Genomic DNA, 14,045 nt, shown 5'->3' with positions numbered 1-14,045 from the left:
TAGCGGGATACAAGATTAATGCACATAAGTCAGTAATGTTTCTATATGCTAGAAATGAACAAACTGAAGAGACACTCAAGAAAAAGATACCATTTTCAATAGCAACTAAAAAAATCAAGTACCTAGGAATAAACTTAACCAAAGATGTAAAAGACCTATACAAAGAAAACTACATAACTCTACTAAAAGAAATAGAAGGGGACCTTAAAAGATGGAAAAATATTCCATGTTCATGGATAGGAAGGCTAAATGTCATTAAGATGTCAATTCTACCCAAACTCATCTACAGATTCAATGCAATCCCAATCAAAATTCCAACAACCTACTTTGCAGACTTGGAAAAGCTAGTTATCAAATTTATTTGGAAAGGGAAGATGCCTCGAATTGCTAAAGACACTCTAAAAAAGAAAAACGAAGTGGGAGGACTTACACTCCCTGACTTTGAAGCTTATTATAAAGCCACAGTTGCCAAAACAGCATGGTACTGGCACAAAGATAGACATATAGATCAATGGAATCGAATTGAGAATTCAGAGATAGACCCTCAGATCTATGGCCGACTGATCTTTGATAAGGCCCCCAAAGTCACTGAACTGAGTCATAATGGTCTTTTCAACAAATGGGGCTGGGAGAGTTGGATATCCATATCCAAAAGAATGAAAGAGGACCCCTACCTCACCCCCTACACAAAAATTAACTCAAAATGGACCAAAGATCTCAATATAAAAGAAAGTACCATAAAACTCCTGGAAGATAATGTAGGAAAACATCTTCAAGACCTTGTATTAGGCGGCCACTTCCTAGACTTTACACCCAAAGCACAAGCAACAAAAGAGAAAATAGATAAATGGGAACTCCTCAAGCTTAGAAGTTTCTGCACCTCAAAGGAATTTCTCAAAAAGGTAAAGAGGCAGCCAACTCAATGGGAAAAAAGTTTTGGAAACCACGTATCTGACAAAAGACTGATATCCTGCATATATAAAGAAATCCTACAACTCAATGACAATAGTACAGACAGCCCAATTATAAATGGGCAAAAGATATGAAAAGACAGTTCTCTGAAGAGGAAATACAAATGGCCAAGAAACACATGAAAAAATGTTCAGCTTCACTAGCTATTAGAGAGATGCAAATTAAGACCACAATGAGATACCATCTAACACCGGTTAGAATGGCTGCCATTAAACAAACAGGAAACTACAAATGCTGGAGGGGATGTGGAGAAATTGGGACTCTTATTCATTGTTGGTGGGACTGTATAATGGTTCAGCCACTCTGGAAGTCAGTCTGGCAGTTCCTTAGAAAACTAGATATAGAGTTACCATTCGATCCAGCGATTGCACTTCTCGGTATATACCCGGAAGATCGGAAAGCAGTGACACGAACAGATATCTGCACGCCAATGTTCATAGCAGCATTATTCACAATTGCCAAGAGATGGAAACAACCCAAATGTCCTTCAACAGATGAGTGGATAAATAAAATGTGGTATATACACACGATGGAATACTACACGGCAGTAAGAAGGAACGATCTGGTGAAACATATGACAACATGGATGAACCTTGAAGACATAATGCTGAGCGAAATAAGCCAGGCACAAAAAGAGAAATATTATATGCTACCACTAATGTGAACTTTGAAAAATGTAAAACAAATGGTTTATAATGTAGAATGTAGGGGAACTAGCAGTAGAAAGCAATTAAGGAAGGGGGAACAATAATCCAAGGAGAACACATAAGCTATTTAATGTTCTGGGGATGCCCAGGAATGACTATGGTCTGTTAATTTCTGATGGATATAGTAGGAACAAGTTCACAGAAATGTTGCTATATTATGTAACTTTCTTGGGGTAAAGTAGGAAAATGTTGGAAGTTAAGCAGTTATCTTAGGTTAGTTGTCTTTTTCTTACTCCCTTGTTATGGTCTCTTTGAAATGTTCTTTTATTGTATGTTTGTTTTCTTTTTAACTTTTTTTTCATACAGTTGATTTAAAAAAGAAGGGAAAGTTAAAAAAAAAAAAAAAAAAAAAAACAAGGGAAAAAGAAAGATGCAGTGCCCCCTTGAGGAGCCTGTGGAGAATGCAGGGGTATTCGCCTACCCCACCTCCATGGTTGCTAACATGACCACAGACATGGGGGACTGGTGGTTTGATGGGTTGAGCCCTCTACCACAGGTTTTACCCTTGGGGAGACGGTTGCTGCAGGGGAGAGGCTAGGCCTCCCTATGGTTGTGCCTAGGAGCCTCCTCCCGAGTGCCTCTTTGTTGCTCAGATGTGGCCCTGTCTCTCTGGCTAGGCCAACTTGAAAGGTGGGGTCACTGCCCTCCCCCCTGCGTGGGATCAGACACCCAGGGGAGTGAATCTCCCTGGCGGCGTGGAGTGTGACTCCCGGGGAGGAGTGTGGACCTGGCATCGTGGGACGGGGAACATCTTCTTGGCCAGGGGGGGGATGTGAAAGGAGGTGGAATGAGCTTCAGTGGCAGAGAGAATCCAAAAGGAGCCGAGAGTTCACTCTGGTGGGCACTCTTACGCACACTTTAGACAACCCTTTTTAGGTTCTAAAGAATTGGGGTAGCTGGTGGTGGATGCCTGAAACTATCAGACTACAACCCAGAACCCATGAATCTCGAAGACAGTTGTATAAAAATGTAGCTTATGAGGGGTGACAAGGGGATTGGGAAAGCCATAAGGACCACACTCCACTTTGTCTAGTTTATGGATGGATGAGTAGAAAAATAGGGGAAGGAAACAAACAGACAAAGGTACCCAGTGTTCTTTTTTACTTCAATTGCTCTTTTTCACTCTAATTATTATTCTTGTTATTCTTGTGTGTGTGCTAATGAAGGTGTCAGGGATTGATTTGGGTGATGAATGTACAACTATGTAATGGTACTGTGAACAATCGAAAGTATGATTTGTTTTGTATGACTGCGTGGTATATGAGTATATCTCAATAAAATGAAGATTAAAAAAAAAAAAAAAAAAAAAAAGACATAATGCTGAGCAAAATAAGCCAGGCACAAAAAGAGAGATATTGTATGTTACCACTAATGTGAATTCTGTGAAAAATGTACAATGTTTTATACTGTAGAATGTACGGGACCTAGAGATACCAATTAGTGGAGGGGGAATGATAATCTAATAAGAACAGATAAACTATGGAGGGTAATCTCAATGTTATGGGAATGCTCAGGAATGATTATGGTTTGTAAACTTTCTTGGATATAGTAAGATCATGTTGGAAGCAATAGAGTTATTTTAGGTTTTTTTTTTTCTCTTATTCCTTTGTTTTCTTAGGGGTTGTTAATTTTCTTGGGGTATGGTAGGAACATGTTGGAAGCAATGTAGTTATTTTAGATTATTTGTTTTTCTTACTCCTCTGTTTGGACATGGTTTATTAATTTTCTTGGGGTATGGTAGGAACATATTGGAAGCAAAGTAGTTATTTTAGGTTATTTGTTTTCCTTAATCCATTGCTTTGTTTGAAGTGTTGTGGGGTTTTTTTGGTTGTTGTTTGCCTGTTTGTTTTTAATTTTTTGATAAACAAAGTTAAAAAATTGAAAAAAAATCAGTAGAAAAATGGGAGTAAAAACTAAATGACAAATAGGGTGGGATGGGGGGATGGTTTGGGTATTCTCTTTTCACTTTTATTTTTTATTCTTATTCTGATTCTTTCTGATGTAAGGAAAATGTTCAGAAATAGATTGTGGTGATGAACGCATAACTATATGATCATACTGTGAACAGTTGATTGTATACCATGGATGACTGTATGGTTTGTGAATATATTTCAATAAAACTGAATTAAAAAAAAAAAAAAAAAAAAAGAAGGGAAAGTTAAAAAAAAAAAAAGAAAAACAAGGAAAAAAAAGATGTAGTGCCCCCTTGAGGAGCCTGTGGAGAATGCAGGGGTATTCGCCTACCCCACCTCCATGGTTGCTAACATGACCACAGACATAGGGGACTGGTGGTTTGATGGGCTGAGCCCTCTACCATAAGTTTTACCCTTGGGAAGATGGTTGCTGCAAAGGAGAGGCTAGGCCTCCCTATGGTGCCTAAGAGCCTCCTCCCGAATGCCTCTTTGTTGCTCAGATGTGGCCCTCTCTCTCTGGCTAAGCCAACTTGAAAGGTGAAATCACTGCCCTCCCCCCTACGTGGGATCAGACACCCAGGGGAGTGAATCTCCCTGGCAACGTGGAATATGACTCCCGGGGAGGAATGTAGACCCGGCATCGTGGGACGGAGAACATCTTCTTGACCAAAAGGGGGATGTGAAAGGAAATGAAATAAGCTTCAGTGGCAGAGAGATTCCAAAAGGAGCCGAGAGGTCACTCTGGTGGGCACTCTTACGCACACTTTAGACAACCCCTTTTAGGTTCCAAAGAATTGGGGTAGCTGGTGGTGGATACCTGAAACTATCAAACTACAACCCAGAACCCATGAATCTCGAAGACAGTTGTATAAAAATGTAGCTTATGAGGGGTGACAATGGGATTGGGAAAGCCATAAGGACCACACTCCACTTTGTCTAGTTTATGGATGGATGAGTAGAAAAATAGGGGAAGGAAACAAACAAAGGTACCCAGTGTTCTTTTTTACTTCAATTGCTCTTTTTCACTCTAATTATTATTCTTGTTATTTTTGTGTGTGTGCTAATCAAGGTGTCAGGGATTGATTTAGGTGATGAATGTACAACTATGTAATGGTACTGTAAACAATCGAAAGTACGATTTGTTTTGTATGACTGCGTGGTATGTGAATATATCTCAATAAAATGAAGATAAAAAAAAAAAGACTGACTAACAAGTGTTTGCAAGGATGTGGAGCAGTGAACCTCAAAAATTGTGGGTGGGAGCATAAAATGGTACAACCACAATGAAAAAAAGTGTGGCAGTTTCCTATCAAATTAAACACACACTTAACATATGACCCAATTTCCATTCATAGGTGTTGTCTTAGTTTCTCGGCTGCTAAAACGAATACAATGAGTTGACTTAAACAATGGAAATTTATTGGCTCATGGTTTTGAGACTAGGAGAAGTCTAAAATTGAGGTGACAGCAAGGTGATGCTTTGTCCCAGAAGACTGTGGCCTTCAAGGACTAGCTGCTGGTGATCCTTGGTCCTTGGTTTTTCTGTCACATGGCAGTGCACATGGCCATGTCTTATCCCTTCTCCTTCAGGTTCTGTTGACTTCTGGCCTCTTCCTGTGACTTTCTCTATATATATCTGAATTTCATTCTGTTTATAAAGAACTCTAGTAATCAGAATTAAAACCTAACCTGATTCAGTTGGACCACACCTTACCTGAAGTAACATCTTCCAGAGATCCTATTTACAAATCTTTCTCATCCACAGCACCAGGGGTTGGGACCTGAACATGCCTTTTGTGAGGAATATGATTAAATCCCCAACAGGTATTTACCCAAGAGAAATAAAAACACATGCCCTCAAATAAACTTATACATGAATATTCATAGCAGCATTATCAGAATAGCCAAAACCCAGAAACAGTCTAAATGCCCATCCATATGTCAGTGGCTATACATAATGGAATAGTACTCAACAATAAAACAAAACAAGTTACTGAGGTACACAATAACGTGGATGAATCTCAAAAACAGGCTGTATGAAAGAAGCTATACACAATAAAGTATTATGTATGAATCCATATATATAAAGTTTTAGAACAGGCAGATCTAATCGATGGTGATAGAAATCAAAATAGTGTTTGCCTGGGATGATACTGGCAGAGGGATTGACTGCAAAGGGACATGAGAGAACTTTCTGGATTGACAAAAATGTTCTATATATTATTTGGGTGATGGTTACACCAGGGTATGCATTTGTCAAAACTCGTTGAACTCTACACTTAAAGTATGTACATTTCATTTTATGTAAATAATGTCTTAATAAAGTTGATTTAAAAAAAAAAAAAAAACTCAATCATTGCAAATTCCAAAATAAAATTTAAAACCAACTGGCTAAAAATGGGAGCAGGGAATTTGTAGACTCACATAAGTGAGAAGAACAGAGAAAGGGACTGAAAAGGAATCTTAGGCACTATTGGAATCAAACTCTAATTATGTTTTCATATGTCTCTTCATATTTTGGCTTTACTTCGCCTTGTGTGTGAGTCTCTGTGTTTCTATTTGGAGGCAGGTTTCCTCAGTGTCACATAGGATGGATATAGCCACAACAAACTCCAGAACTACATCTTCTCAGTTTGGCAACCCCAGAAAAACTGAAAACTTCCTTCTCTGTGTCTGATATATTAAAAACTATGGAAGGGCTGAAACAATCCAAGTGTCCATTGACAGATGAATAGATAAACAAAACATGGTATATACAAACAGTGGAATATTATTCAACCATAAAAAGGAATAAAGTTCTGATATACCCTAAAACATGGTTGAGAACCTTGAAAATATAATGCTAAGTAAAATAAGTCAGACACAAAAGGACAAATATTGTATGACTCCACTTATAAGAAATACCTGAAACAAGCAAAATCATAAAGACAGAAAATAGATTATAGATTATAAAGGGCTGGGGAAGAGAAAATGGGGTACATTATTGCTTAATGGGTATAGAGTTTCAATTTTGGGTGATGAGAAAGATTTAGTAATGGATGGTGGTGGTGGTAACACAACATTGTAAATGTCATTAATACCCCTAATTGTACAGTTAAAAATGGTTAAAATAGCAAATTTATGGTTTATATGTTACCATAATGAAAAAGAAGTTTTTAGAAAAAACACCTGGAATTGAAGGGAAGCTACATAAATTTTCAGTCCCTTCTCTCTCCATCAATTCCTCTCTCAAAGGTTTCAAATGTTAATCTATATATTTTTAAGTGCGTCTCATCTTGCAATACCTAGTTTCAATATCATGTTAACAATGAAGTAATGTAGTCTTCATGGCATAAATAATGATAACTAAATAGATCTGAAAAGAAATCTTAATTTTTAGGTGATTGATTTAATGGTTGATAAATATATACAATATATTTCTTTTTTTCCACTTAGCTAAGAGCCATAAATCTAACTTTGAAAAATCAAATATTTCTCATTCAAACCTCTGTTATGGTATAGTTTTCAACAACATAATAGAGCAGCATTAGCATAACCAACATTCATTAATGAACCAAAAACAACAACAAAAAAAAATCAGATAAATAATAGGATGGAAATTCTTACCACAGCCACTGTCACTGCTTTCCAAAAGCTTCTAGGCATTGTATTTTGCTAAAGAATTCAAAGATGGAAAATTTTAGAAATTGTTCCTGTATTTTTAAGTGCATAACAGAAAATTATCCTTGTGTTAAAATTGCTTTTCCTTGGTTAGTTCAAAAACAAAATAATAATGATAGTGCACAAATATTTTCATCCAGTTTGCAATATTTCGTGGTACTTCTAGCCTATCTGATACGCTGCTTTAATTATGTTTCTATGTGGGAAGTATTGTTTCCTACCAAAATATTCTCTTTATTTGGTCAAACAGGAGATTCAGAGGAAAACAAGTAGGGCCATTTTCATTCTCATACTAGTGGGAGTCAAGTCTACACTGAGGAAATATTTGTCATGCTCACCACATTTTTGTCATATACTTGTCTCACGGAGCCAAGTAGGCTCTGTAAATCTTAAGAAGAAAGAAGAATGGCTGCTGTGTATAATGCTGAAGAAATACTCCCCACTGCCTGTCTTCCCTCCTACAGGACTGTCAGGACAATCTTTCTAAAATATAAGTTTTCAATTCTGGAACTTACTCAAAATGTCCTAATTCCCCCTACTGTCCCTGCTTGAAATGCAGGCTCTCTAACCTGCTTCCACTGATCCCCTAAAAAGTACCCAATAACAAGGCCAGACTGATCTACCTCTGTATCTTTGCTCATCCTGCTCCAGCTGCTTAGAATGACTTTTATACAAACCTAATCATCTCTAAAGAACCAGCTCAAGCCCTTTCTCTTTTATAAGATCCTTCCCAGTTCCCGTGGCGCTATATTAACCCTGAACTGCAGTTCTTGTCTGGACCTTTCTTTTGGCATTAAATAAAATACTTTTTTGAACTCTTACCATTTCAGATAGTCATGTCTTTTCTACAATCCACCTTCTATTCTGTTTACTGGAAAATAGAATTGGTATTGTGGAAGAAAATACAATGATGATATCTGTGGTAGACTGCATTGTTTTTTGCAATTTTTCAGTCTGTCCTCTGTGAATGAAATATATCTCCCACCTTCCATTGACTTTGAGCTTGGACATAGGACTTACTTTGGCCAATGGAACATTTCCTTTATATTATTTTCCAAACAGAAGCTTTTAGAGGAATGTCAAGTTTCCAACAGTTCCCTAGCTCCTGTGCTTTCTGCCTTAAGAAGAGCACCTCACACATAAGCCTGTCTTTTAGCTTAGATCTCAAAACAAGGAGATATGTGGAATACATGCAAACTGCAGCCTGGAGTAGAGTTACAACTTCCAACCAGTGGTTGACATGTAATCAGAGCAAGAAATAAATATTTGTTGTCGTAAAGTGCTAAGAAATTTGGCATTGTTTGTTATGTGGTGAAAGCTGACTGATACTTAATAGTTAATATTTGGCAGGCTTTGTCATGTATCCACAATATCTCACTTAATTGTCACAATCACCCTAGATGACAGGTAATTTATTATCCCCATTTTACATATAAATGAAGATAGAGAGGGAAAATGACTAACCCCAAAACACACAGGGCTATAAGATTTTAAAATCAGACACATCTGGCTTTGAAGTTAGATTCTGCTAATCTAATACAGTATCATAGGCAAGATACGATCTCTCTAAAACTCAGTATTCTCATCTGTAAAATAATATTTCTTTAAGTTCTCATAGTATATTTCTAGGATTGTTGGGGGATTAAATTAAATAATGTGGGTGAATGATTAAATGATTTAATAAATAATATCTTAATATATGGTACCCCAAAATTGGGTCCTGAGATAAGGACTTAAACATAAGGTAGCTTAGGAAGCACATGTGAGGAAGTGGTGACAATGAGAAACAGAGAAACAAGTGAAATCAATAAAATAATCAAGTTACAACTTTGTGAAATGGGATAAATTCACCCTAAGATACCATGTGTACTATGTCTCAGATGGCCAAATAAGATCTTATCAGGTCCAATCCTTTCACAAATAACAATTACAAACTCTGGACCAAAAAAACCAAACAAACAAAAATAAAAAACAATGACTTGAAGTTACTGGAAAGTGAACAAAAGCAGGAAGATTCTGAAAGAATCAAAACTTGGAACAAGGACCAGAAGAAATTGACTTTCCTCTTCTTACATAATTTAGCCTGAAGGCAGGCTGAAAATGGCACTGCACAATCTGACTCAACCCCTAATAGAAAACAGTATTTCTGGCCTGAAGAATCAGAGAACAGAATTCAGAGCAACTACAGACTGGAAAGTGAGAGGGCATCTGAGAAAGGAGAGAGCCAGAAGGGAGAACTCCAAATTCTGTTTATAAATTCTGTCCAAGTAATGAGCCATACACACATGGGGCAGAATCCAAGCACCTTGGCTAAAGACAATAGAACTGTACCAAGATTTAAGAGTTTACAGTTGGATTTGGCCAAGGTAACTTCCCACTTCAAAGGGGAAAAAAATTAGCACTCTGTGGATAAATGTAATAGAATCTAGAGTCTTCACTACACAACCTTCTACAACATCCAAGGTACAATATGGAATTGTTTGACATATGAAGAACAGGAAAATGTGACCCATTTTCAAGAGACAAGACCATGAAACAAGATCCACCCCCAAATAATCTAGACTTTGAAATTAGCAAGGATTTTAAAGCAGCTTTTATAACTCTGCTTACTGAAATGAAAGAAAATATGCTTGCATCAATGAAAATAAAGGGAAACTCAGCATAGAAATAAAAACTATAAAAAAGCATCAAAAGGAAATATTTGAACTAAAAAATGCAATTTTGAAAATAAAAATCTCATTGGGTATGTTTAATAGTAAACTAGTAAAGAATTAGTGAACTTGAAGATAGATTAATAGAAATTATCCAATGTGAAGGAGAAAATAAAAAGAAAAAAAACTTTTCTAATGATTAGGATCTTGGAAACCTGTAAGACAATAACAGGAAGTCTAGCATATGTGTAATAGAAGTGCCAGAAGGAAAAAAAGAGAGAATAGAGGAGAAAAAATGCTTGAAAATATAATGGTCCCAAATTTTCATATTTGGTGCATAGATTTACAGATTCAAAATGCTCAGAAGGTTAAATACAGAGAAAATCATATCTAGACACATCATAATCAAAATGCTAAAAAAGCAAAGGTAAAGGGATCTTGAAAGCAGCTAGAGGAAAATGACACAGACAGGAGAAACTATATGAATATGCACTGACTTCCTCATCAAAAACTATGGACGTTAGAAGACAGCGAAACATCTTTAAGGTGCTAAAAGAAAAAAAAAAACCTGTCAATTCAGAGTAATATAGCTAGTGAAAATGTCTTTCAAGTATATAGGTTAATAAAGATATTTCATGTAATGAAATACCAAGAAGAGAAGTGGGTTGCAAGAAATGCTAAAGAAACTCCTTTAGGCTGAAAGAAAAACAAAACCAAACAGAAACTCAGATCTTCAGGAAGAAATAAAGAACTTTAGAAATGGTAACAGCCTGGGTAAGTATAAAAGAGTATTTTTTCTCTTAATTTCTTTAAAATATATATGTGGTTGTTTAAAGCAGATATTATAACATTGCCTTATAGGGTTTATAATATATATTGATGTAAGACATATGACATCTATAGCATAAATGACTGGGGTAGGGTTTCATTGATCTATAAGATTGCACAGTTTCTACATCTATGCATGAAGTAAGAACCAAAAATTATAATACAAAAACATCTAGCTAAAATGTCAATAGATAAATAAAATGGATTTTATTTAAATATACAAATTACCCAAAAAATGCAGAAAAGGGGGCTTAGAGGAACAAAACAGAGAAGATACAAAAAGAAAATGAATAATAAAAATGGTTTTAAATCCAACCAAATCAATAATTACATTAAATGTTAATGGACTAAATATTCCAATTAAAAGGCAGAAAGGGTTAAAATGAATTGAAAAGCAAGACCCAACTATATGATGTCTACAGGAGATGCACTTTAAATATAAAGGCATATGTTGAAAGTAAATGAAAGGAAAGGACATACCATGCATGTAATAATCATAAGAAGATGGTAAGGGCCATGTTAAATGGAGCAAACTCCCATAGTTGCAGAAGAAGCCTTTAAGCAGAAAATCAGTGACAGGCATAAGTACTGTCAATGTGCCCAAAACTGTCTGCTGTTGTAGGTGAAATTAGTTTAGCTAACAGAACATGGGGAAGCCATCAATGACATCTGCTACAGCATAAATGAGTAAATGAATGAATAGAGATGGCAGTCAACCACTCCAGCCTTACATCTTTACTGCTCCTGTCCAAAAGATACGAAAGCTTCTCTTTCACTGTATAGCAAATATTTTTTCCTATAAACTCCCCCCACCACCGCCCTTTTTTTGTTCTGGTTAGCACATATCTTTGTACATTGTATAATGAAAAACATAGATTTATCATTACTTTTTACGCATTTGCATTTTAGCACCTGTAGGAAGTAAAAAGTGGATTTACATACCAAACGGTACATGACAATAATACTGACATTAATAATTTTCCAAATGGTTAGCTTTCCTGCAGGTCTTTATATCTTACGCCACTTTGAATCACTGTCTAGTGTCCTTTCTTTTCAATAGGAAGAACTCCCTTTAGCATTGCTTGTAGCATAGATCTAGTGGTGATGAAGTCCTTCAGACTTTGTTTATCTGAGAATGTCTTAATCTCTCCCTCATTTTTTGAAAGAAAGTTTCACCATATATAAAATTATTGGCTGGCAGTTGTTTTCTTTCAGCACTGCCTTCTTGCCTCCATGGTTTCTGAAGAGAAATTGCACTCAACCTAATTGGGACCCCATTACATTGCTTTTCTCTTGTAGCTTTCAGAACTCTCTCCTTGTCCTTTGCATTCAGTATTGTGGGCCATATATGATGGTTTGTATTTTTCTTCATGTTTATCCTGTTTGGAGTTCTCTGGACTTATTGGCTGTACATATTCATGTCTTTTGCTAAGTTTTAGTAGTTCTCTGTCATTTTTTTCTTTGAATATTCCTTCTACCCCTTTCTTTCTTCTCCTTTTGCGACTCACATAATGGTGTGCTCAGTGGTGTCCCAGAGGTGTCTTGGGCTATTTTCACTTTTTTTTTTTTTTTTTTTAATCATCATTTTATTGAGATATATTCACATACCACGCAGTCATACAAAACAAATTGTACTTTCGATTGTTTACAGTACCATTACATAGTTGTACATTCATCACCTAAATCAATCCCTGACACCTTCATTAGCACACACACAAAAATAACAAGAATAATAATTAGAGTGAAAAAGAGCAATTGAAGTAAAAAAGAACACTGGGTACCTTTGTCTGTTTGTTTGCTTCCCCTACTTTTCCACACATCCATCCATAAACTAGACAAAGTGGAGTTTGGTCCTTATGGCATTCCCAATCCCACTGTCACCCCTCATAAGCTACATTTTTATACAACTGTCTTCGAGATTCATGGGTTCTGGGTTGTAGTTTAATAGTTTCAGGTATCCACCACCAGCTACCCCAATTCTTTAGAACCTAAAAGGGGTTGTCTAAAGTGTGCGTAAGAGTGCCCACCAGAGTGATCTCTCGGCTCGTTTTGGAATCTCTCTGCCACTGAAGCTTATTTCATTTCCTTTCACATCCCCCTTTTGGTCAAGAAGATGTTCTCCATCCCACGATGCCGGGTCTACATTCCTCCCCGGGAGTCATATTCCACGTTGCCAGGGAGATTCACTTCCCTGGGTGTCTGATCCCACGTAGGGGGGAGGGCAGTGATTTCACCTTTCAAGTTGGCTTAGCCAGAGAGAGAGGGCCACATCTGAGCAACAAAGAGGCATTCAGGAGGAGACTCTTAGGCACAAATACAGGGAGGCCTAGCCTCTCCTTTGCAGCAACCGTCTTCCCAAGGGTAAAACTTATGGTAGAGGGCTCAACCCATCAAACCACCAGTCCCCTATGTCTGTGGTCATGTTAGCAACCATGGAGGTGGGGTAGGTGAATACCCCTGCATTCTCCACAGGCTCCTCAAGGGGGCACTACATCTTTTTTTTTTTTTTCCTTGTTTGTCTTTTTTCTTTTTTTTTCTTTTTTTTAACTTTCCCTTCTTTTTTAAATCAACTGTATGAAAAAAAAAGTTAAAAAGAAAACAAACATACAATAAAAGAACATTTCAAACAGACCATAACAAGGGAGTAAGAAAAAGACAACTAACCTAAGATAACTGCTTAACTTCCAACATGTTCCTACTTTACCCCAAGAAAGTTACATAATATAGCAACATTTCAGTGAACTTGTTCCTACAACATCCATCAGAAATTAACAGACCATAGTCATTTCTGGGCATCCCCAGAACGTTAAATAGCTTATCTGTTCTTCTTGGATTATTGTTCCCCCTTCCTTAATTGCTCTCTACTGCTAGTTCCCCTACATTCTACATTATAAACCATTTGTTTTACATTTTTCAAAGTTCACATTAGTGGTAGCATATAATATTTCTCTTTTTGTGCCTGGCTTATTTCGCTCAGCATTATGTCTTCAAGGTTCATCCATGTTGTCATATGTTTCACCAGATCGTTCCTTCTTACTGCCGTGTAGTATTCCATCGTGTGTATATACCACATTTTATTTATCCACTCATCTGTTGAAGGACATTTGGGTTGTTTCCATCTCTTGGCAATTGTGAATAATGCTGCTATGAACATTGGCGTGCAGATATCTGTTCGTGTCACTGCTTTCCGATCTTCCGGGTATATACCGAGAAGTGCAATCGCTGGATCGAATGGTAGCTCTATATCTAGTTTTCTAAGGAACTGCCAGACTGACTTCCAGAGTGGCTGAACCATTATACAGTCCCACCAACAA

The 14,045-nt window shown here is 36.9% G+C and overlaps 1 protein-coding gene across 4 annotated transcripts in view; it reads right to left on the bottom strand.

Moving 5' to 3' along the window:
- The window catches only part of FILIP1 (filamin A interacting protein 1), a 370,688-nt gene that overhangs the window by 252,149 nt on the left and 104,494 nt on the right, over positions 1-14,045 (bottom strand). For all 4 annotated transcript variants that reach the window (XM_037843873.1, XM_037843876.1, XM_037843877.1 and 1 more), the window contains exon 3: positions 7,199-7,246. In XM_037843873.1, coding sequence (XP_037699801.1) covers positions 7,199-7,237 — 39 coding nt within the window. In that variant the 5' untranslated portion in view covers positions 7,238-7,246. The remainder of the gene's footprint in view (positions 1-7,198; positions 7,247-14,045) is intronic.

The sequence above is a fragment of the Choloepus didactylus genome, chromosome 7 (assembly GCF_015220235.1).
Source record: "Choloepus didactylus isolate mChoDid1 chromosome 7, mChoDid1.pri, whole genome shotgun sequence".
Taxonomy (NCBI): Eukaryota; Metazoa; Chordata; class Mammalia; order Pilosa; family Megalonychidae; genus Choloepus; species Choloepus didactylus.
Note: the sequence above shows the minus strand (reverse complement) of the source record. Positions and strands in the feature narration are given on the sequence as shown.